Below are 25719 nucleotides of genomic sequence, written 5' to 3'. Positions count from 1 at the left end.
AAACAGGTATAATTGACAGCTCCCCTCTTTTAATTTTATTGTGATTGACAGTACAATCTGAAGTTGTGCCATAGGTGTAACTGCATCACCTTTGAATTAATAAGTGAAATCTGATCTATTTTAAAAAGCTAAAAAACACTTTTCAATTGTTAAAAAGATTATGATTAAAGAGTTGCTCTTAAATTCTCAAAAAGCCTGAAATTCTACTTTCTGAAAAACAAAAACATAATTTACTTTAAAATAATTCTAAATATAAGGTTATAGACACTTACATGGTAATTCTGTTGCTCTTAGCTTTTTAAAAAATACTGTAAATACAAAATAAGATTCAATTACCAGGCACCCCCTAGTGGCAGAAAAATCAAGTTAAAAAAATTTTTCATAAGGCATGGTTTAATATATAGCTCTCACCAAACCTTGAGAATAAAACTATTTGTCAGTAAAGAATGTAAGAGCATGTTATTTTACGTCTATATTTTACTAGATGATGAATAGTGTACAGTAACTAAAAAGTTCATTCACACACTAAAATTTCATCAATACTCTTGAAAACTACAGTAACTAAAATGCATATAAATGAACTTCAAGGACTATATAATGACAAATTACAAGATTTTTTAAAAAATGTCATTATAGAAAACAGCTTCTGAAAAAGAAGTCATCTTTGGAATAAAGCTTTATATATTTCTGTCAAGAAACTGGAAGCTAGATGGAGAGTCGGATGAAGATATCAGTAGCAGAAGTTATTATTCACTGTTGACCTTAAACCAGCTGCAAAACTCTCTTTAAAACACCTCAAGTTCCTAATTTATAATACAGATATCAATATCAGCCTCTGTGTTCTTACAGAGGTGCTATAAAAATGAAGTAAGAGTTGAATGAAAAAGATTACTACTGGTATTTACTAGCATACATGTTTTAATAATTATGTTTTGCAATTTGTGTTTTTGCATATGAATGTACCTCTTCTGTTTAATGAATTTTTATAACCACCCTGACAACTAAAATCAATGCTTCCTATTTTATATAAGGAGAATCTAAGACCCTAGATAAACAGGGATTATAATCTAGGACTTTTCTCTCTAGATCTTACCTTTTTTGCATGGATAGATTATAATCACATTACTTTCCTGATTTGATCATAATAAACTTTGTTTAGGAATGACACCATAACATCAGTATTGTCCAGTTCATTGAAAGAAGACTGATACTCTAAAGAAAGAACATAACGTTTGCCACTGCACTGAAATTGGAACGGTGGAATCCAGCAGCAGGACCTCATCATAGTTCTGCACTGCAATTAACAGGCAGTTTATTACCCAGTTTCCCTCAGTTTTTCCACATCCACTGACTCGTGTCAGAGAAATAAAAGAATAAAATCAATTTAATATCAAACCAACCACCTAAATCAAATATACCTTTTAAAAGAAATTCCAAATCTGAGGAGAAGGATGGGGTGGTATGTACATAAACTTTGCTATTTTCCTCTATCAGTTTCGAAGTTTTTCTATTTATTTACCAATTCTCAAATATAACAATCAGAATGATATTTTCTCCTTTTTAGATTATATACTGAGTTACAAATTATAAATAAGGTTTGTATGAATCCACCAATTGTAAAAAAATTTTGCAAAAACAAATCAACTTGATTTATTATGTAGGTTAGTGCACAGCAATATTGTCTCCCATATTTGATAATATGATATGCTATATAACTCAATATTAAAATACTTTTGGGTCCCATTATACAGTTATGATATAAAAATTATTTTTGTTTGATAAAACACAAGTGAAAATCATAAGTTAAAAATAATTATTACCATTAGCTTTTAAAATTCTGTATGGATTTTGTTTTTAATTGTCTCTCATGAAATGAGAATTTAAGATATATTTTATAGATGAAAAAAGAAAAATAATCTCTAGCTTTATAGAAAGATATCTTGGATTAACATATCTAAAAGAAATACACTGTAACTTTTATGTGCATTAATAAACTTCTTCATCAGCAGGAGCCTCTATGCTCCTCTCACTAGCCAGATACACTGTGTTTTTTGTATCTTTTATTTGACTTTGAATTTTTATGTCTTTCTTATCATTCCAACATAGGAAAAAGCACCATTATAACTTGCTAAAAATCCATACAGCCAACTAAGGAATACTACTTTGAAAAGTGAAAGTGAAAGTCACTCAGTCCTGTCAGACTCTTTGTGACTCCATGGACTATACAGTCCATAGAATTCCCCAGGCCAGAATACTGGAGTGGGTTGCTTTTCCCTTCTCCAGAGGATCTTCCAAACCCAGGGGTTGATCCAGGTCTCCTTCATTGCAGGCAGATTCTTTACCAGCTGAGCCACAAGGGAAGCCCAAGAATACTGGAGTGGGTAGCCTATCCCTTCTCCAGCAGATCTTCCTGACCCAGGAATTGCACAGGGGTCTCCTGCATTGCAGGTGGATTCTTTACCAGCTAAGCTACCAGGGAAGACTAGTTTAGTATTATATAAAGTAGTCATTCTCCAATAAACACTGCATTTCAAGAAACACTGTAGGCCCCTGCCTGCCTAGGGACTGAGACACATGGCAATGAACATTTCCATTAGCCCAGGAAGACATTTTTCAAAAATCCATTTAATCATACTACTGGAAAGCAACAGACTACAACCAATGATGTCTCTTATCTACATTTAATTATATGGATTACATACTGGATGACATTCTTAACTAACCTAAAAATAATGTTGTACCTGAGTGGATACAGAACCCATATCTATAATCTCATCTGGCATCTAAATCAACATTACTATAAGCACAAGGACTGTAAGTACTGTTTCTCATAGTATGCAAATGAAAATTCCCATTAATATATGATCTGAACATAAGATACAGAGCAACCCAAGAAATCTTTAAATTCTTAACCTAAAACAAACCATTAACAAACTATCAGATACAATTATACAATTATATCAGATTTAACTTTCTTCAGTTCAGTGATTTCTACTTTGGTAAAGTGAAATTTACTTTTCTTTTTGATACTATCTACCTGTGATGGTATGAGCTGTTAGAAATACACATTTGGTTTTCTTCCCCATACAGAGCTCCTAAAATCTTTGCAATTTTTTAATTAATAAGAGTGATACTAACAAGCTTCTATACTGGTTGCCAGGGGAACCAACCTCATGATTAGAGGGTTAGAACATTTAACCACCTCTCCCTCCTACCCTACTCTGTGAAGATGAGAGGAGCTGGAAGTTAGGCTAATTACTAATAGCCAATGATTCAATCAATCATGCCTATGTGGTGAATCTCCATAAAAATCCTAGTTGAAGAGCTCTGGAGAGCTTCCAGGTTGGTAAAAAAGAAAGCATCCACGTGCTGGCAGGTGGGCACACCTTAAACATTACAAGCACTCCTCTGCTCAAGACCCTTGCAGATCTCATTCTATATTCTCTTCATTTGGCTGTTCATTTAAAATATGTTTTACAATAAATTGGTAATAGTACATAGAGCATTTCTGAGTTCTGTGAGCCATTCTCTTGCAAATTATCAAACACAGAAGGGAGTGGTGGGAACCTCCTATTCACAGCCAGTTGGTCAGAAGCACAGGTGACAACCTATACCTGCAACTGGGTCTGATATGGGGCAGTGTTATGGAGCTGAGTCCTGAACTTGTGGGATCTACTGCTATCTCCAGGTAGGTAGTATCAGAATTTTGTTAAATTGAAGAATATCCAGCAGGTGTTGAAGACTTGGTGGGTAGTGGACACATTTGTTGGCCAGAACTGTTCCATGAGTAGTACAGTAAAGAAAACAGGATGTTTTTCCTTTCACTACACTAATAATAAAGATACTGGGGAAAATTTTGACAATATTTGAAGTTTAGAGACACCAAGTTGTATTAAATTAAAAAAAAAGAAAATGTGCAAAAAATTGTGAAAATCTAAGAATGTAAACACAGTTCCAGAAGGAAACTGTGCTCAGGAAAATTATGACTCTATCACTAGCTTAATGATTCACTTTAGATCCAGTTGCTTCATTAGGCAATAATAATACAATATATAATTAAATATTGAAATCATTTGATCATTCTATAAATATACTGAGTTTCACTGTAAATACTGAAAAAAGAATGACACTATCTATTCCAAAAAGAAAGAAAATCTTAAAAATTTTATATCAATGTATTTCAAGCTGTATTCTCCAGAGCACAAGAAATTTCCTCAAAGATATACTGCTTCAGCCATGGGAGAAACTAGAGTTCCAGTTGCTCATTCTCTTCCCTCCAACTCTCGTTCTTCCCTTCAAACAGAGAAGTACCATTTATGACTCTTCTATTATATAAATAAAGTTTTGCTAGCTGTTCTTTGTAAAAAGATTCCATCACTAAAATCAAACAAATTTGGGATTTGGGAGATTTGGGAGATTTGGGAGAAAAAAAAAAAAGATTTGGGAGAAAAAAAATATATAAATAAATAAAATAAAATCAAACAAATGAACACTCCAAACCAAATAGTTTGAAACGTTATATAGTTAATAGTTGTTAGTAAGCTAAAACTTCAACAAGTTTTGATTTAATTTTGATATTTATATACAGCTTAAAGAAATTTAACAATCAAACTTTTCATTTCCTATTTCCAGGAAAAGTAAACACCTTACCCAGCATGACTAGATGATGAAGGTGGTGGCAAATCTGGTGTAAGGACATAAAGACTGTTGTTTTTTGGCAAGTGTAGTGATTTTAAGACGGTCTGAAAAAGAAAGAGTAAAAACAAAAAATAACTATTGATTGTGCATTATTAATCTTTTCCTATAATTCTTAGAAAATTATTGCCACTGCAGCTTGGCTTTTCATCTTTTGACAATTTCCTAAATAGGATAATACAGAACTATTGAATCCAAATAAATTTGTTTCTCCCATGCATAAGTTAGCATAAATCTGAGTATTAAAATAAAATACAAATTCTTTAGCTCACAAAGAGATACAAATATACACAGTTATATACAGTTGAAGATTATTAATTACTTCATTGAAGAAGCATAACCTTGCAACTAATATCTACTTTATTCAGGATCATTATAGCAAAAATTAGCAAGTTATGTTTTCAGAGATCATTAGATCTAGAAAAGATGATAGAGAATATCTTAAACCAAAGATTTTATAAATGAGGAGCTATAGCCTAAGAAATGAAAAGACCTGGATGAGGTCTCTACTAAGTGTTACCTAGGTTACTTAACTCTTCCTCCAGATAATCATCATGTGTGTGTGTGTGTGTGTGTGTGTTCTCAGTAGTGTCCAACTTTTGGGGACCCCATAGACAGTAGCCTGCCAGGCTCCATGGTCCGTGAGATTTCCCAGGCAAGAATCCTGGAGTGGGTTGCCATTTCCTCCTCCAGGAGATCTTCTCAACCCAATGATCAACCCATGTCTCTTGTGTCTCCTGCACTGGCAGGCAGATTTTTTACCACTGCACCACATGGATGATAAAAAAAAATTTTAACATGAAAGTCAATGCTGAAGGTTCTTCAGAGAGGAAGAACTGGAAACGGAAATGAGGAACAATGAAGACACATATTTTAACAGTTAGTCCAGTAGTATAATGGCTACTTAAGTTCAGTTCAGTCGCTCAGTCGTGTCCGTTTGTGATCCCATAAACCATAACATGCCAGGCCTCCTTCTCCATCACCAACTCCTGGAGTCCACCCAAAGCCAATCCATCAAGTTGGTGATGCCATCCAACCATCTCATCTTCTGTCGTTCCCTTCTCCTCCTGCCCTCAATCTTTCCCAGCATCAGGGTCTTCTCAAATGAGTCAAATCTTCGCATCAGGTGGCCAAAGTACTGGAGTTTCAGCTTGAACATCAGTCCTTTCAATGAACACCCAGGACTGATCTCCTTTAGGATGGACTGGTTGGATCTCCTTGTAGTCCAAAGGACTCTAAAGAGTCTTTTCCAACACCATAGTTCAAAAGGATCAATTCTTCGGCGCTCAGCTTTCTTTATAGTTCAACTCTCATATCTGTACATGACCACTTGAAAATCCATAGCCTTGACTAGACGGACCTTTGTTGACAAAGTAATGTCTCTGCTTTTTAATATGCTGTCTAGCTTGGTCATAACTTTCCTTCCAAGGAGTAAGCGTCTTTTAATTTCATGGCTGCAGTCACCATCTGCAGTGATTTTGGACCCCAGAAAAATAAAGTCTGACACTGTTTCCCCATCTATTTGCCATGAAGTGATGGGACCGGATGCCATGATCTTAGTTTTCTCAATGTTGAGCTTTAAGGCAACTTTTTCACTCTCCTCTTTCACTTTCATCAAGAAGCTTTAGTTCTTCTTCACTTTCTGCCATAAGGGTATCATCTGCATATCTGAGGTTATTGATATTTCTCCCGGCAATCTTGATTCCAGCTTGTGCCTCCTCCAGCCCAGCATTTCTCATGTTGTACTCTGCTAAGTCACTTCAGTCGTGTCCGACTCTGTGTGACCCCATAGATGGCAGCCCACCAGGCTCCCCCGTCCCTGGGATTCTCCAGGCAAGAACACTGGAGTCGGTTGCCATTTCCTTCTCCAATGCATGAAAGTAAAACGTGAAAGTGAAGTCGCTCAGTTGTGCCTGACTCTTCGCAACCCCATGGACTGCAGCCTACCAGGCTCCTCTGTCCATGGGATTTTGCAGGCAAGAGTACTGGAGTGGGGTGCCATCGCCTTCTCTGCATGATGTACTCTGCACATAATGGTGACAATATACACCTTTGATGTACTCCTTTTCTTATTTGCAACCAGTCTGTTGTTCCATGTTCAGTTCTAAGTGTTGCTTCCTGGCGTGCATACAGGTTTCTCAAGAGGCAGGTCAAGTGGTCTGGTATTCCCATCTTTTTCGGAGAAAAGCAATTAAAACTGAGAATCCTCCAAAGAAACAATATCTTCAGGAAGGCAGATTTCAGTCAGAAGTAGATGGTGAAGAGAATGTGTAACAAGAGGTTGGCAATAGAAGGAATTTTGCTAATGATGAAATTAGTCCCATAGGGCTCAGGAAAAAATTTTCAAGCAGTGGAGAGCAAAATGAACAGAGACAGATATGAGCTGTACAGAGGCTATGGAGATTTAAGTGAGGAATAATTTGGGAATCTGAAACTCCTTGCGGTGACTGGCATAAACAGTATAAAAGGCATAATGAAACTGGTTCTGGTTGAATCAAAGCAAATAATAATGTCAAGGCTGAAAGTATTGGAAAGAAAGGTGGAGTAGATATCTAGGAATCACTTTTAACCCTGAATATGAAAGTAGGGACACCTGGGGAGAGTTGATCTTATCCTAGCATATAACCTAACGAATTTATTCTTGACCCTTCGTGAGAGTACCCATCTTACTAAAGGCAGAGTCTTCCTTCACAAGCTTTGGGACTTATTCTTGACTTATATTTGTCATACCTTAATACTTACTCATTATCTGCAATATATTCTGACATCCTTTATCCCTATTTCCTTTTCTTTTAATGCTGGATATAACCCACTCAATTAACTTCACAACTCACTAATGATTTGTGACCATGGATTGAAAAAAAACACTGTAATAGGCAATTAATTATAACTTCACAATCATCCAAGAAGACTTGAAGTTCTGAATCTTTTTGTCAAATATATGCAAGTTACTCTGAAATCGATCTGTTATCTTGCAAGAGTTAATATGCAAACAAACAAACAAAAATATGGCCTACAAACACAGGAAAGTTACTTTTACCATTTTTTATCTTTCATTATTTTACTTTGATGATTACTGATAACAGCTTGGTCTTACCACTTGATCATTATTGTCACTTTACCATTCCTGATCCAAAGATTTTCCAATAAACCTTCTCAAACCACATATGATATGATTAAACATATACTTTAAGTAGGTCAGTCATTCCACAAACATTTATTTGATGCTTATTATATCCGGCACTGGATATATAATGATGAAAGAAACACCATTTTGTATGGTGTTGTGATAGAAAATGCTGAGATGAGAATCATTTTACAAAACACAAATAACTATTAAGAAAGTAATGTTTAAGCTGAGACTTGAAGGATGAAAAAGTCACCCATGTGAAGAACTGAGGGTAAAGCATTCCAGGCAGCTAAAGAGCATCTGTCAGATAAAGATGTAAAGAGCTTTAGCATTTTAGAAGAATTAAAAGGTTCTATGATCGCAGCTTGGAAAGTGAAGGTATGTAAGGCTGAAGATGAGGTTGTAGAGGTGAATATAGGGTAAATAATACAATACCTTTTAAACCATGGTGAGTAGCTTGAATTTTATTCAAAGTGCAATAAAAAGTTATATTTTACCAGGAAAGTGATATAATTTGATTTATGTTTTTAAAAGAACATTGTGGCTCCTCTATGGAGAATGCATAGGAAGAATCCCCTCCCAAGAAAAGCTGAAAAAATAATAATGAAGCTATTACACTGGTCCAGGCAAGATATGCTAACAACATGGATTAGGCCGTGCAATAACAATACTGTAAAGTGGCTATGGTTGAGATATATTTTGAAAACAGAGTCTATAGGACTTACTAAGGATTAGGTACTTTTGAAATTTTTTTAAAAATTATTTTATTGAGGAACTCCCTGGCAATCCAGTGGCCAGGACTCAGTGCTTTCACTGCCATGACCCAGGATCAGTCCCTGGTTGGAGAAGTAAGATCCCGCAAGCTGCAGAGCATGGCCAATTAATTTATCTATTAAAATTTATTTTACTCAAGTACAGTTGATATACAATGTGCTGAGTCAGTTTCCGAGGATTAGGTGTTTTTCAAATGGGAAAAGATTAATGCCCACATTTTTTGATTTAGCAGTGGTGATATGGTTCTGCCATTTACTGGGGAAGACTGGTAGAGAAACGGCATGGGAAGGAAAATCAAAAGTTCCATTTTAAATATGTTAAGCTAAAAATGCCAATAAGGTATGCAAGAATAAAAGTGAACTACCAATTTGGTTATACGAATTCAAAGACGTATAACTTAGCAATACATATTTGGGAGTAATCAGAAAATTAATGGCATAGAAATAGAAAATATCACTTAGGGAGAAGAGCATATAAACTGTCAGCCCTCTGTATCCATAGGTTCCACACCCAAGGATGGAAAATACTCGTAAAAATAAAAATTCCAGAAGCTCCAAAAAGCAAAACTCGAATTTGCCATACATCAGCAACTATTTACATAGCATTTACTTTGTATTAGGTATTTTAAGTTATCTAGAGATGATTTAAAGCATAATGAGGATGTATAGGTCATATGCAAATACTATGCCATTTTATATAAGGGGCTGACTTTATTTTTCTGGACTCCAAAATCACTGCAGAGGGTGACGGCAGCCATGAAATTAAAAGACGCTTACTCCTTGGGAGGAAAGTTATGACCAACCTAGACAGCATATTGAAAAGCAGAGACATTACTTTGTCAACAAAGGTCTGTCTAGTCAAGGCTATGGTTTTTCCAGTGGTCATGTATGGATGTGAGAGTTGGACTATAAAGAAAGCTGAGCACTGAAGAATTGATGCTTTTGAACTGTAGTGTTGGAGAAGACTCTTGAGAGTCCCTTGGACTACAAGGAGATCCAACCAGTCCATCCTAAAGGAGATCAGTCCTGGGTGTTCATTGGAAGGACTGATGTTGAAGCTGAAACTCCAATAATTTGGCCACCTGATGCGAAGAGCTAACTCATTTGAGAAGACCCTGATGCTGGGAAAGACTGATGGCAGGAGGAGAAGGGGACGACAGAGGATGAGATGGTTGGATGGCATCACCAATTCATGGATGTGGGTTTGGGTGGACTCTGGGAGTTGGTGATGGAGAGGGAGGCCTGGCATGTTGCGGTTCATTGGGTCACAAAGAGTCAGACACAACTGAGTGACTGAACTGAAATGAACTGAACTTGAGCATCCATAGATTTTGGTATGAGGGGGGAGATGCTGGAACCAATCTCTTATGGCTACTGAGAAACAACTTACCAGAACACATTGGGGTTTAAGAACATTTTGAAAATGTTTGCCTTTCTTTTTACAAAATGCCGGGTAGGTAATTCATATCCATGGGTTTCCCAATAAATGAATGGATAAATGATATAGCTATGTAAACTAATGCATTTTGCTGTTTTATTTCTACCAAGGTTGTTGATTTACTTAGTCAATACTTCTTTTTATTATTAAATCTACATTTCAATTAGAACAGCCAAAAAGGACCAGGTGTCAGTCAACTATAGCCTGTGCAAAAATTCAGCCTACTACTTAACTTTTGTATGTTCTGTCAGTTAAGCATGATTTTTGCATTTTTAAATGTTTGAAAAAAATTCAAATGAAGAGTAGTGTCTGATATATGAAATTATATAAAATGAAAATTTCTATGTCCACAAATACTGATTTAACCCAACAGTCATGCTCACTGGTTCATATATGGTCTAAAGTTATTTTCATCTATGATAGCAGAACTGAGTGGTTGCAACAGAGATTCCATGGTCCACAAAGCCTAAAATATTAACTACCTGGCTCAGTACAGAAAAAGTAAGGTAACTCCTGATGTTGTTGTTGTTTAGTCGCTCAGTCATGTCCAACTCTTTGGGACCCCGTGGAGTGCAGCATACCAGGCTTCGCTGTCCTTCATCATCTCCGGAGTTTGCTCAAACTCATGTCCACTGAGTCGATGATGCCATCCAATCATGTCATCCTCTGTTGCCCCCCTTTCCGCCTGCCTTCAATCATTCCCAGCATCAGGGTCTTTTCCAATTAGTTGGCTCTTCACGCTAGGTGGCCAAAGTACTGGAGTTTCAGCTTCAGCATCAGTCCTTCCAATGAATACTGATTTCCTTTAGGATGGACTGGTTTGATCTCTGTGCAGTCAAAGGGACTCTCAAGAGCCTTCTCCAACACCACAGTTCAAAAGCATCAATTCTTCAATGCTTAGCTTTCTTTATGGTCCAACTCTCACATCCGTGCATGACTACCAGAAAACACACAGCTTTGACTAGACGGACCTTTGTCGGCAAAGTGATGTCTCTGCTTTTTAATATGCTGTCTAGGTTGGTCATAGCTTTTTTCCCAAAGAGCAAGGACCTTTTAATTTTATGACTGCAGTCACCATCTGTAGTGATTCTGGAGCCCAAGAAAATAAAGTCTTTTCATTGTTGTTTCACTCTTTTCATTGTTTCCCCATCTATTTGCCATGAAGTGATGGGACTGGATGTTATGACCTTAGTTTTGTGAATGTTGAGTTTTAAATCACCTTTCTTACTCTCCTTTCTCACCTTTATTAAGAGGCTTTTCAATTCCTCTTAGCTTTCTGCCATTAGGGTGGTGTCATCTACATATCTGAAGTTATTGATATTATTATAATATCAATAACCTCTAATATAGCACATCACTAATTTTTACTTAAATTTATAAGTATCTTGCCAACCTAAAATTCCTATAAATAACTTAATGAAGTACTCAGAGTATCTCCATGTATCAAATGAACTCACATACAAATTTTTATAAGCACAATGTCTATCAGAAACTGTTGACAGAGAGTTGAACTGAAAGTTGAAGATTTTAAGTTCATGCCTGGTATTTAAATATCAACTCAGTTACTAGTGTGAAAAGATTTAGTTATTTCTATTTCAAACATCTAAAACTTTACTTAACTCATTTCTTTCCATCCCTTACCACTCACTCTGTCAGAAAACGAATGTGCATAAAATATTTTATGCCTGAGGCTGCAAATGGGTGCTTGAGAATAGCAACTACTAGCTTAAAATTGCAACATTTTGTGTAAACTCTTAAAATATAACTCTTCCATGCACCTGACCCTATCCACCTAACAAAGAAGCATTCTAACCATTTAAATTTTCTAAGTTAAAAATATTTCCTATTACCTTTTTGTTCCATATAAATACTTGATATAAACATATATGGGCTTCCCTGGTGGCTCAGATGATAAAGAATCCACCTGCACTGCAGGAGCCCTGGGTTCCTGCATTGCACAAATCTGCAATGCAGGGTTCAACCCCTGGGTTAGGAAGATCCCCTGGAGAAGGGAATAGCTACCCACTCCAGTATTCTTGCCTGGAGAATTCCAAGGACAGAAGAGCCTGGTGGGCTACTACAGTCCATGGGGTTGCAAAGAGTTGGAAACAACTGAATGTCTAACACTCACTTTCACAAATGTATATATACTGGGTATGACTTCTTTCAGGCAAACAAGTAACTGTTTAGGTAATTATTATTCCAAGGCAATTACTGACATCATATGAGGTTTGAGAAAAGGATAAAATGCTCTCAAAAAAAGATGTCAAGTTGACTTCTATAAAATACTTATAAATAGGAAAAATATGCCAAAGAGTGATTTCACTTATATACCTAATGAGTGTTGCTGATTAACAATGAAATGTTTTAACTTGAAAAACACTGTTTGCTGTATTCTTAAACAAACTTACTATTACCAAATCTCCATTTGTCATATGTAACAACATTAACAAAAAACAATTTTATACTTTAGTCAATAGCATAGCTTAATTTTCTTTTATTTCTAGGTAATTAAGAAACTCACACTGTCTTCCACGTCTCCAGTCTTCCAGCCTTTTAAAAGCATTTTAGACATAGGTATCTGAAGTTCACTTTCTAAAATCTGTTTAATTTCTCCTGTACAAATAAAAAGAGACCAAATATTAATAACAAAATAATACAATCAGTATTTATTCATATCCAAAGCTAGTACTAATATTAGGGATATGGTTCTCAAGTCAATGACATTTGTTTCATGAATGAATATGAAAAATTTCAGTAGTCCAAACTTCAAATCTTGATCATACAACATGATGTCCCTTTGAAGAAGTGAAGTTTCAACATTATAATAAAAAACTTAATAACTAAGCAGTTTTTTTTGTTTTTTTTTTAAAGAAACAGATATCAGTGATGGGGTTTTGAATAGAAACAATCTATTTCAAACCAACCAATAGACCAATATGTGATCAGCATATGGTGGGAGTAGTCAGTAAAGAATAAAACTTGAGGCATTATAGTATAAGGAAAGCAAACTGTGCAATGCAGTTTGGGGTTGAAGTCTTAGCTTAAAGAAATAAAATAACTTGTCTATTTTTAGTTTTTGTATCTGTAAAATGGGATATAATAATGTCTATCTTATCTACCTCTAAGGTTCAAGGATAGAGGAAACAACATCCATGAAAGTAGCTGGAAAAAAAAAAAATGCATATAATCTAGAAGACAATTTAAACTGTCTTAAAAAGAAAAGGAACAGAATTTAAGAAAAGAAAAAAAAAGTTATGTTGGATCAAATAAAGAAGGCTTTGTGAGACAGGTGAGACTTAAACTCAAGTTTCAATTGTAGCTGGATTAAAACCAAGCATGAAGTATGCTAGGGTTTCGTGAAGGAGAACTAAATCAAAGGAAAGGATATACTATTCAGTGCAGAAAAAGACCAAAATGTAAAAGCAAAAGTGAAAATGATGCTAATCAGAAACAGTAAAGAAACAATTTTTCCAGCATGCTACAAAGTACTTTTCAAGAATCAAGTCTCCTTATTAATTAACCAGCTCATTTCTGGTTCTACAGTACAATAAACAGATCATTAAATCAGAATGTACAAATATTTCATGTATACGCTTTTATTAGATTGGTTAGTCTATAATTTTAGATTAACATGTAATGCAATTCCATTTATAATAAGTGACTGAACACTGCAGAAAATGATCATACTATACATTAAAAGAAAAGTAATTCCATGCTGATAAAGGAAAAGAAGGAAGGTGGAGCTTACCCTACATAAGTTCTAAGGAATCACAGTGGTCTAGGTAAGCAACGCTACAATCAAACCCTTCATGGCCTTCAGTTCAGTCAGTTCAGTCATGTCCAACTCTTGGCAACCCCATGAACCACAGCACATTAGGCCTCCCTGTCCATCACCAACTCCCGGAGTTCATCCAAACTCATGTCCATTGAGTCGGTGATGCCATCCAACCATCTCATCCTCTGTCGTCCCCTTCTCCGCCTGCCCTCAATCCCTCCCAGCATCAGGGTCTTCTCAAATGAGTTAGCTCTTCACATCAGGTGGCCAAAGTACTGGAGTTTCAGCTTCAACATCAGTCCTTCCAATGAACACCCAGGACTGATATCCTTTAGGATGGACTGGTTGGATCTCCTCGCAGTCCAAGGGACTCTCAAGAGTCTTCTCCAACACCACAGGTCAAAAGCATCTATTCTTCGGCACTCAGCTTTCTTTACAGTCCAACTCTTACATCCATACATTACTACTGGAAAAGTGTCCTTAGTGACTTTTTTTTTTTTTGCTTTCCTAAGAAAATTCCTATCTGGGCACTTTGGATAGTGATTAAACATCATAAAAGAATTCTGATTCAACATTATACTTTAGAAGCACAAAATACATCGACTTTGACCTTCAAAAATATCACTGTTGAGAAAGGATTGTTCTCTTCATGGAAATAAGAGAAAGGTGAGCCACATTTCTTATGTGATTGTGATTGTGTTAGGTCCCTTGGTTGTGTTCAACTCTTTGCAATCCTATAGACTGTAGCCCACCAGGCTCCTCTGTCCATGGAATTCTCTAGGCAAGGATACTGGAGTAGGTTGCCATTCTCTTCTCCAGGGGAGCTTCCTGACCCATGGATTGAACCCAAGTCTCCTACATTACAGGCAGATGGCACTGCCACTATAGTACCCCTATATGTGAAAACTGATGATACGTAGATTTCATCAAGGAACACTCCACTAACTGCCAAGCATATATGAGATACAGGTTTAATATCCAAAATATATAAAGAACTCACATAACTCAATAACCAAAAGCTCCTAAATAATCAAACTAAAACTGAGCTGATTTAGACATCTTTCCAAAGAAGACAAAAAATGGCCAACAGGTACATGAAAAGATGCTCAATATCATTAAATACTAGGGAAATACAAACAAAAAGCCACAATGTGGTATCATCTCACATCTGTTAGAATGGCTACCATCAAAAAGACAAGAGATAAGTGATGGTGAGGATATGAAGAAAAGAGAACCATTGTGGGGTTGCTTCCTTTTATTCTTACTTTGCTGGGATTTAATTACTTAAAAATTTTTTTTAATAAATGAAATTTTAAATGTTTTTTAGTCACTAAGTCATGTCTTTTCAACCCCGAGGACTGTAGCCTGCCAGGCTCCTCTGTCCGTGGGATTTCCCAGTCAAGATTACTAGAATGGGTGGCCATTTCCTTCTCCAGGAGATCTTCCTGACTCAGGGATTGAACCTGCATCTCCTTTATTGGTGGTGGATGCTTTACCACTGAGCCATCAGCAAAGCCAAATATTGTTGTTAAATATTGTTGTCAACGCTTTTGACAAGCCAAATATTGTTGTCAAATGTTTTTCCCTCCATCTATTAAAATGATCAATAGATTTTCTCTCATTCATTGTACTAATATGGTGAATTAATAATGGATTATATAAAAACTGTTAAACAAGCCTTGTATTCCTGAGTAAAGCCCACTTGACCATGAGGTATCGTTATACATATCTATATTTTTGTTACATTTAATGAGTTCAATTTATAAATATTTATAAAGGATTTCTGCCTCTAGACTGTAAGAAATATCAGTCTATAATAGTTTCCTTTTCCTATAATGTCTTTGATTTTAGTATCAGGGTTAATGCTGATTACATAAAATAAATTAAGTAATATTTCATCTTTCTCTATTTGTGAATGATTTCTAACACTTCTTCCTTAAATATTAGACAGACTTTACCAGTGAACCCATCTGGGCTTGGGGTTCACTTTTTTTTTTGGAGGAGGAGGAAGGGGGGAAGGGAGTGAGGAAGGGAGCAGGGAAGGCTTTGATTGTTATAGCTTTATATATTAGATGTACAGCAATTAAGATTTTAAATTTTTTCTCTGTCAACTGTGGTAACTTACACCTTTAAAATAATTTTTCTAGCTTTTAAAGTGTTTTATGTAGCTTTTAAATTTTCTAGCATGAATCCATTCTTAATGTTGCCTTATAATCCATTTAATGTTTGTAGGTACCTTTCATTCTCAGTATGTTTAACTTGTGTTTTCTCTCTTGTTCTTATTCACATTAGCAAGAGAATTACCACCTTTATTGAGCTTCTAAAAAAAAAAAAAAAAAGCTTTAAGTTGTGTTCATTTAGTTCATTTTCTCTATAATGTTTATCCATTTTCTGCTTTATTGATTTCTATGCCTGTGTCTATGTATGTATAAGTTTTTCCTTTCATACTTACTTAGGGTTTGATTTGCTCTTTTCAAAAACATTTAAGTTTTATTATGATTGGTAAAAAACAAAATACACATATTCACAATCTATAATTTGATAAGTTTTAACAAGTATATAAAGTTGATGAAACCATCATCATAATCAAGATTATGAATTTATTCAGCAACCCCAAAAAGTTTTCTTATACACCTTGTTAACTCTTCCACACTACCCCTTTCCATATCCCCAGGGAACCAGTGATTTGATTTTGGTGATTGTGAATTGGTTCAAATTATCTAGAATTTTAGATAAAAGGAATTTCAGAATATACTTTAAAAACATGGCTTTCATTCAAAATACATTGTCTGAGATTCTTCCACATTGTTACATGTAATGACAATGTTTCTTTTATTACTAAATAGTATTCCATTGTATGAATATAAAACAATTTGTTTATCCATTCACTGGTTTATGGACATTTGTTGTTTTCCATAGTTTCAGGCTACAAATAAATATTTGAGGTTACAAATAACATACATGTCTTTGATGGGACATATGATTTCATTTCTCTTGGGTAAATACCTAAGAGAAGAATGGTCAGTGTATTTTTAACTCTGTAGGAAAAGAGTCAAACACTTTTCCAAACTGTGATGTCTTCAAATTCACTGTGACAAATTTTTACTGTGATGTCTTCAAGTTCACTAATCTTTTCTTCTTCAATGTCTAATCTTCTGTTAATCCCACTTTGTATGTTTTTCATCTCAGACATCATGGTCTTAACCTCTAGACATTCGATTTGGGCTATTTTTACATTTTCAGTCATTTATGATTTGAAATCTTTTCTTTTTCTGAACTTAAGTAACAGTTATAATAATTGTTTTAATGTCCTTATTTGCTAATTACAACATCTATGTCAATTTCAGGTTTTTTTTTTTGGTTAACTGATTTTTACTTTATGGGCCAGGCTTTCCTCTTTCTTGAATGCCTGGTAATCTTTATTGGATGCCAGACACTGTGAATTTTACCTCGATGGGTGCTAAATATTTTCTTATTCCTATAAATACACTTGAGCTTTATTTTGGGAGGCAGTTATTTGAAAATAATTCTGTCCTTTTGAGTCTTTGCTTTTAAGATGTTGTACCATGTGAGCAGTATTTAGGACTAATCTTGACACTACTAAGACAAAAGCCTTCTTAGTACAGTTAACTCTTATTAAACAACACAGGTTTGAACTATGAGGGTTCACTTATACATGGATTATTTTTCAACAGTAAACACTACAGTATTATACAATTTGCAGTTGGTTGAATTGCAGTGGATGAGGTACTGCAGATAGAGAGGAAAAGGGTATATAGAGGGCTGACTATAAGTTATACGTGGATTTTAAGCAGTGCAAAGGGTTGGTGCCCCTAACCCCTGAGTTGTTCAAGAATCAACTGTACTCCATCCAAAGCCTCATGAATTATGAGGTTTTCTAGTCCAGTTGGTAAATGTGTATTTGGTTCTCAAAAGCAGAAGGGTGGGGTGGAGTGGGGACACTTTTCTTGTTTCTCATTGCTTCCAGAACTTTCTTCTTATATAAATAAACATGTGAACTGTAAATTTCCCTTCCATACCACTTTGTCAGAGAAGGCAATGGCACCCCACTCCAGTACTCTTGCCTGGAATATCCCATGGATGGAGGAGCCTGGTAGGTGGCAGTCCATGGGGGTCGCACAGAGTCGGACATGACCGAGCGACTTCACTTTCACTTTTCACTTTCATGCATTGGAGAAGGAAATGGCAACCCACTCCAGTGTTCTTGCCTGGAGAATCCCAGGGATAGGGGAGCCTGGTGGGCTGCCGTCTATGGGGTCACACAGAGTCAGACACGACTGAAGTGACTTAGCAGCATACCACTTTGTCAGCATAAAAGAAATGTTGATATGTGATGTTTCCATCATAACTAAAAATATTTTCTAATTTCCTTTGTGATTTCTTTGTTGATCCTTAGTTTACTTAGAGATATGTTAATTACCTCCAGAATTCTTGTCTGGAGAATCCCATGGACAGAGAAGCCTGGCAAGCAAGAGCCCAGAGGGTCCCAGACAGTTGGACATGACTGAAGCGACTTACAATGCACACTTGTATGTTAATTACCAAATATATCAGAATTTTCAAGTTTCCTTTGATTTCTATTTTAATTCCACTGAGTCAGAGAACATACCTAACATGACTTTTTAAGTCACTTTGGGTCACTTTCTGTGACTTGTTTCATGTCAGAGCATTTTTTTTAACCTTAACGAATGTAGCAAATGCAGGTGAAAAGAATATAAATTTTCCTATGGTTATGAGAGGGCTTCCCAAGTGGCTCAGTGGTAAAAGAATCCTCCTGCAGTGTAGGAGACCTGGTTTGATCCCTGGGTCGGGAAGATTCCCTGGAGAAGGAAATGGCAACTCACTCCAGTATGCTTGTCTGAAAAACTCCAGGCACAGAGAAAGCCTGGTGGGCTATAGTCCATGTGGTGGCAAAGAGTTGGACATGAGTAAGTGACTGAGCATGCATGCACGCACGGTTTTAAGAAGCATTTTATCTATTTCACGTAAGTAAAATTGGTTGATACACTATTCATATTTTCTATCTGTTGTTTTGAACATTACTATGAGAAAGGAGTGTTTTTATGCCCAATTACAACTGTAGTTTTTTTCCTTTTCTCATTGCAGTTCTAGTGATTAGTTTTTGGTACACAGACTTTCAAAGTTGTTATTATATATACACACATTTAGGATACTTATGTCTTTAGGATTAACTGACATTTTCATCATTATGAAGTGTCCCCATTTAGCCTTCATAATAGATAGTACTTGCACAGAATTTTAGTTCATTTAGTATTAACATAATATGTGATTAATAGAACACATATATTGGTTACTATTTTCTTATTTATGTTTCAATCTTTCTATCTAAAGTGAATTTCTTATACATATATAATTGGTTTTTCTTTGTTATACAGTCTCACAATCTCTACCTTCTCATAAGGATGTGAAGATAATTTAATTATCTATATGCTTATTTGTTCTCTATTTGTCTTGATTTTTACTTCTTTTATCATCTTCCTCTACCTCCATTTGCAAATATTGAATATATTAGGTATTTTCATTTCATTTTCAAACCTTAACTTAATTACTTTTATGTGTGTTTCATTGTTTTAGGGATGGTCTAGGGTTTACAATATGCATATTTAATTTCACACAGTCCATCTTCAAATAACACAGGACTTGTCTGACAAAAACATACTTCCATTCCCCTTTCCTGTTGTGTTCTTTCCATAACTTTACATCTATAAAGTCAATATCTTTTAAAGAAATTTAAACGAAAGAAAAAATATACTCATATTTTTACCATTTCTCTTTGTTTCTTTGTATTAATCTAATTTCCTATCAGGCGTCATTTTCTTCAGCTTGAGGAACTTACTTCCATAGTTTAATAGCTCTTGTAGCTTTTGTATGAAAATAAAGTCTTAATTTAGTTTTCATTTCTGAAAGATACTTTTGTTGAATATAGCATTCCAGATTGACACTTTATTTCTTTGGCACTTAGAAACATCATTACATTGTCTCCTGGCTTGCACTGCTTCTATTACAAAGAGTGTAGTCATTATTTTGAAGACTTCCCAGTGGCTCAGTGGTAAAGAATCTGCCTGCCAATGGAGGAGATGCAAAGACAGGAATTCGATACCTGGGTCAGGAAGATCCCCTGGAGTAGGAAATGGCAACCCAATCCGGTATTCTTGCCTGGAAAATTCCATGGACAGAGGAGCCTAGCAGGCTCAATGAATGTCTGTATTTAATAGTTTGCCTCTAGGGAGTGTAGAAGTTTATTTTGACGGGTCCTTAAATTTCATGCATATCAGGTTGATCCATTTGAGACTTCTTTACAACACTATTTTCGTGGATCTGAAGCAGTGATTCTCCAAAGTATAATTGATAATTTGGGGAATTCCTTGAGAATGTATAAAATTAATGATCATTATGTTGACAAGCATTATCTCAATTCTATCACTAAGTGACTTATTAGTTACTAACCCAATTTATTGGCCCTCTCTGAGACTCGAATTCCACATTAATTAAAAAAAAAAGATAAGAATGTATTTCATATTAATGTCACCTGTTACCATTTTTTAATGGGAAAAAAAAAAAAACAACACAACACAGCACCAAAAAGTAAAAACTGCCCCTACAGAAAATTGAGACTTAGTCTCCCAGTAAATGCAAGAAAATCATACCTTTCACCTAGAAAATGAGAAATAATATATCATGTGACTTTCTCTCAAGCATAAATCTCAAGAGTGAATTTTTGCCTTCTTTGTTCAAATCACACTTTTTTTGGTAATATCAGAAATCTTCCAGTGCCTCTATTCTTTTCCTTATTTTAAACGCTATAAGCCATCAACACCTACAAATATTTGTTTCAACTATGAAACTGCTCTTTTGAAAAAAATCGGACTAAGATTCTGTAGCAGAAGCAGCATATTACATATTAGATACTAAAGGCTAGACAGGATCCAGCTCAGAGGCTTTTTAAAATCATCCTGGGATACGACTTACCCATGAACAACCAGTAAGTTAATGGCAAAACCTATAAGGCAATGTTCCATTGCTTTTCCCTCCATACATTTTCACCTCAGATACTCAAAGGTGCAGTCGTTGTATATCTTGCTGCTCAAACATACGAATTTAAACAAAAAGATCATTACTGTAACACCTATAGTTATCAACAGAATCATAAATATGTGACAACTTACAGAGTCTGAGACAAGAGGGTTCCAGAAAATGCTACTCACTTTTAGGTTATATACAGTATATCACAGCATCATCTTTCAGGAATGATGGAATTCCAGTTGAGCTCTTTCAAATCCTGAAAGATGATGCTGTGAGAGTGCTGCACTCAATATGCCAGTAAATTTGGAAAACTCAGCAGTGGCCACAGGACTGGAAAAGGTCAGTTTTCATTCCAATCCCAAAGAAAGGCAATGCAAAAGAATGCTCACACTACCACACAATTGCACTCATCTCACACGTTAGTAAAGTAATGCTCAAAATTCTCAAGACAGGCTTCAGCAATACGTGAACCGTGAACTTCCAGATGTTCAAGCTGGTTTTAAAAAGGAGAGGAACCAGAGATCAAATTGCCAACATCTGCTGGATCATCGAAAAAGCAAGAGATTTCCAGAAAAACATCTATTTCTGCTTTATTGACTATTCCAAAGCCTTTGACTGTGTGGATCACAATAAACTGTGGAAAATTCTTCAGTTCAGTTCAATTTAGTTGCTCAATCATGTCCGACTCTTTGCAACCCCATGATTTGCAGCACGCCAGGCCTCCCTGTCCATCACCAACTTCCGGAGTTCACTCAGACTCACGTCCGTCGAGTCAGTGATGCCATCCAGCCATCTCATCCTCTGTCGTCCCCTTCTCCTCCTGTCCCCAAACCCTCCCAGCATCAGAGTCTTTTCCAATGAGTCAATTCTTTGCATGAGGTGGCCAAAGTACTGGAGTTTCAGCTTTAGCATCATTCCTTCCAAAGAAATTTCAGGGCTGATCTCCTTCAGAATGGACTGGTTGGATCTCCCTGCAGTCCAAGGGACTCTCAAGAGTCTTCTCCAACACCACAGTTCAAAAGCATCCATTCTTCAGCGCTCAGCCTTCTTCACAGTCCAACTCTCACATCCATACGTGACCACTGGAAAAACCATAGCCTGACTAGACGAACCTTTTTTGGCAAAGTAATGTCTCTGCTTTTGAATATGCTATCTGGGTTGGTCATAACTTTCCTTCCAAGGAGTGTCTTTTAATTTCATGGCTGCAGTCACCATCTGCAGTGATTTTGGAGCCCCCAAAAATAAAGTCTGATACTGTTTCCACTGTTTCCCCATCTATTTCCCATGAAGTGATGGAACTGGATGCCATGATCTTCGTTTTCTGAATGTTGAGCTTTAAGCCAACTTTTTCACTCTCCACTTTCACTTTCCTTCTTCAAGAGATGGGAATACCAGAGCACCTGGCCTGCCTCTTGAGAAACCTACATGCAGGTCAGGAAGCAACAGTTAGAACTGGACATGGAACAACAGACTGGTTCCAAATAGGAAAAGGAGTACGTCAAAGCTGTATATTGTCACCCTGCTTATTTAACTTCTATGCAGAGTACATCATGAGAAACGTTGGGCTGGAAGAAGCACAAGCTGGAATCAAGATTGCTCGGAGAAATATCAATAACCTCAGATATGCAGATGACATCACCCTTATAGGCAGAAAGTGAAGAGGAACTCAAAAGCCTCTTGATGAAAGTGAAAGTGGAGACTGAAAAGTTGGCTTAAAGCTCAATATTCAGAAAACGAAGATCATGGCATCTGGTCCCATCACTTCATCGGAAATAGATGGGGAAATAGTGGAAACAGTATCAGACTTTATTTTGGGGGGCTCCAAAATCACTGCAGATGGTAATTGCAGCCATGAAATTAAAAGACGCTTACTCCTTGGAAGAAATGTTATGACCAACCTAGATAGCATATTCAAAAGCAGAGACATTACTTTGCCAACAAAGGTCTGTCTAGTCAAGGCTGTGGTTTTTCCAGTGGTCATGTATGGATGTCAGAGTTGGACTGTGAAGAAAGCTGAGCACCAAAGAATGGATGCTTTTGAATTGTGGTGTTGGAGAAGACTCTTGAGAGTCCCTTGGACTGCAGGGAGATCCAACCAGTCCATTCTGAAGCAGATCAGCCCTGGGATGTCTTTGGAAGGAATGATGCTAAAGCTGAAACTCCAGTACTTTACCACCTCATGCGAAGAGCGGAGAAGGCAATGGCACCCCACTCCAGTACTCTTGCCTGGAAAATCCCATGGACGGAGGAGCCTGGTAGGCTGCAGTCCATGGGGCTGCTAAGAGTTGGACACGACTTAGTGACTTCACTTTCACTTTTCACTTTCATGCATTGGAGAAGGAAATGGCAACCCACTCCAGTGTTCTTGCCTGGAGAATCCCAGGGACAGGCGAGCCTGGTAGGCTGCCGTCTTTGGGGTCGCAAAGTCGGACACGACTGAAGCGACTTAGTAGCAGCACTTAGCAGCATGCAAAGAGTTGACTCATTGGAAAAGACTCTGAAGCTGGGAGGGATTGGGGGCAGGAGGAGAAGGGGATGACAGAGGATGAGATGGCAGGATGGCATCACTGACTCGATGGATGTGAGTCTGAGTGAACTCCGGGAGTTGGTGATGGACAGGGAGGCCTGGCGTGCTGTGATTCATGGGGTCGCAAAGAGTCGGATACGACTGAGCGACTGAACTGAACTGAACTGAACTGAACATGTATTTGTCCTTTTCTGCATCTGGCTTATGAAACATTTAGCCTAATGTCTTCAAAATTCAGCCATGTTGTAGTAAATAGCAGAATTCTGTTTCTCTGTAAAGCTAGAACAATATTCTACTCTATCTACATACCACATTTTGCTTATCCATTCATTAGTCGACAGTCAGTTGGGTTGCTTCCACTTTTTGTTCTGATTTTCTGTAAAAGCTCCTATTTTCCATTATTTTGGATATATATTCAGAAGTGAAACCGATAGATTATGTGGTAATTCTATGTTTAATTTTTTAGAGAATTGACATACTATTTCCCCAAAAGTTGTACCATTTTGCATTCCTACCAACAATGCACAACACTTCCAATTTCTTCATACCCCCAAAAAAGCAGATTTTAAAGCATCAAATTGCCAACATTTGTCACTTTTTGTTTGGTTGCAGTTATTTTTTATATATATATAACAGTCATTTTAATGGGCATGAAGTGGTATCTCAGTGTGGTTTTGATTTCCACTTCCTTAATGATTCACGATGTTCAGTATCTTCTCATGTGCCTACCGGTCACCTGTATCTTATTTGGGGAAATACCTATTCAAGTCCCTTTGCTTGTTTTAAAAAATTATTATTGTGACATAATTGACATATAACATTGTATAAGTGTAACATATACATGTGCTGATTTGATATATTTATATACTGAAATACAATTACAACTATAGGATTAGCTCTATCACATCACTTGGTTTTTTGTAGTAGGAACTACTTTAATTGGTTTTTTGTTGTTGTTATTAAGTCATAGGGGTTCTTTATATTCTGGATACTAATCCCTTATCAGATATATGATTCACAAATATTTCTGCCATACTGTAAGTTGCCTTTTTACTCTATAGACACTGTTCTTTCATGTATAACTTTTTAATTTTGATTAGGTCTGATTCACTTGCTTTTTCTTTTGTTCCTGTGCTTTGGTGTCATAAATAATAAATCATTCCAAAACCCACTGCCATGAAGCTTTTTCCCTATGTTTTCTAAGAGTTTTATAGTCTCAGTTCTAATGCTGAAGTCTTAGCGAGAGTTCTGTTTTTCTAAATATCACAAACTACCGGCAAGACTACAAATTAGTATATTGTTAATGGCAATTTAAAATAAGATTTCTCTACAGAGTAATTTGGTAGAATATATCTAAAACTTTTAAAGTGTGTATCACCTCTCATGCAGAAGTACACCTCTAGGCATCTTTACAAAGAAAAATAATCCCTGAGGTTCAGCAAAGTTCACTATAGCATACTACAGTGAAAGATCAGGAATGAGGGAAGCTCAAAATAACCAGCAAAAAATAAAATAGTATAATAAATCATAGTACAGGTTTTAAAAATTATATGATTCAATGGTATTTTAAAATACACAAAATGACCATGATGTAATATTGCAACTAAAAAAGAAAAGCAGATTTTAATGCATCAAACATAGTCTATCTCAATTTTGTAAAATATTTATTTATATAAAAGACATAGAATGAAACTGGGAATAAATGCAGCAAAATGTTAACTGCAGTTAAAAGTAGAATTACTGGCAATTTTTACTTTTTTCACACTTTTATTCAGTTCATAAACATTCTACAATCAACATTGGAGCAGGAATACGGTTGGAAATGAATTATTTCAAAACAGAGCAAGGCAATTTCTATCCCAGGATTCAAGAAAGAAAGCGGAGACAAAGAAGCTAATATCTGTTGAAAGACTTTCTTCTAAGTGCCAAATTTCAACCACATATATTGAATAGTAATAGGAACTTGTTACTTTTTCAAACGAAAAAATCTACTAGTAGAGCAAAGAATTAAAAAGGAAACAGAAGAGAGGAACGCTATTAACCAAGGGTATTAAAACAGCAAGATAAGAAATAGTAAAAGAAGGCATAAACTGCTTATGTTGAAAATGGAAAAGGTGATGCACGAGACAGTAAGCTGAAAAAAAGACTCTTTAGCAGTGTTTCTTAAGATGTAGTTCTTCAATTTCATCACAATAACCTACTGTTTGTTTCTAAAAATGCATATTTGTGGGCTCTACCTTGTTACAGAATTAGAATCTAAATCTATGGGGTGTAACCCAGGACTTATACATTTAATCAACCCCCATCCCCTTT

The 25719-nt window shown here is 36.1% G+C and overlaps 1 protein-coding gene across 4 annotated transcripts in view; it reads right to left on the bottom strand.

Annotated features, from left to right (window-relative positions):
- Positions 1–25719, bottom strand: part of FAF1 (Fas associated factor 1) — a 498425-nt gene that overhangs the window by 295377 nt on the left and 177329 nt on the right. For all 4 annotated transcript variants that reach the window (XM_061412021.1, XM_061412019.1, XM_061412022.1 and 1 more), the window contains exons 5-6: positions 12561–12652; positions 4651–4742 (exon numbers count right to left, since the gene is read on the bottom strand). In XM_061412021.1, the coding sequence (XP_061268005.1) occupies positions 4651–4742; positions 12561–12652 (184 nt within the window). The remainder of the gene's footprint in view (positions 1–4650; positions 4743–12560; positions 12653–25719) is intronic.

The sequence above is a fragment of the Bos javanicus genome, chromosome 3 (genome assembly GCF_032452875.1).
Source record: "Bos javanicus breed banteng chromosome 3, ARS-OSU_banteng_1.0, whole genome shotgun sequence".
Taxonomy (NCBI): Eukaryota; Metazoa; Chordata; class Mammalia; order Artiodactyla; family Bovidae; genus Bos; species Bos javanicus.
Note: the sequence above shows the minus strand (reverse complement) of the source record. Positions and strands in the feature narration are given on the sequence as shown.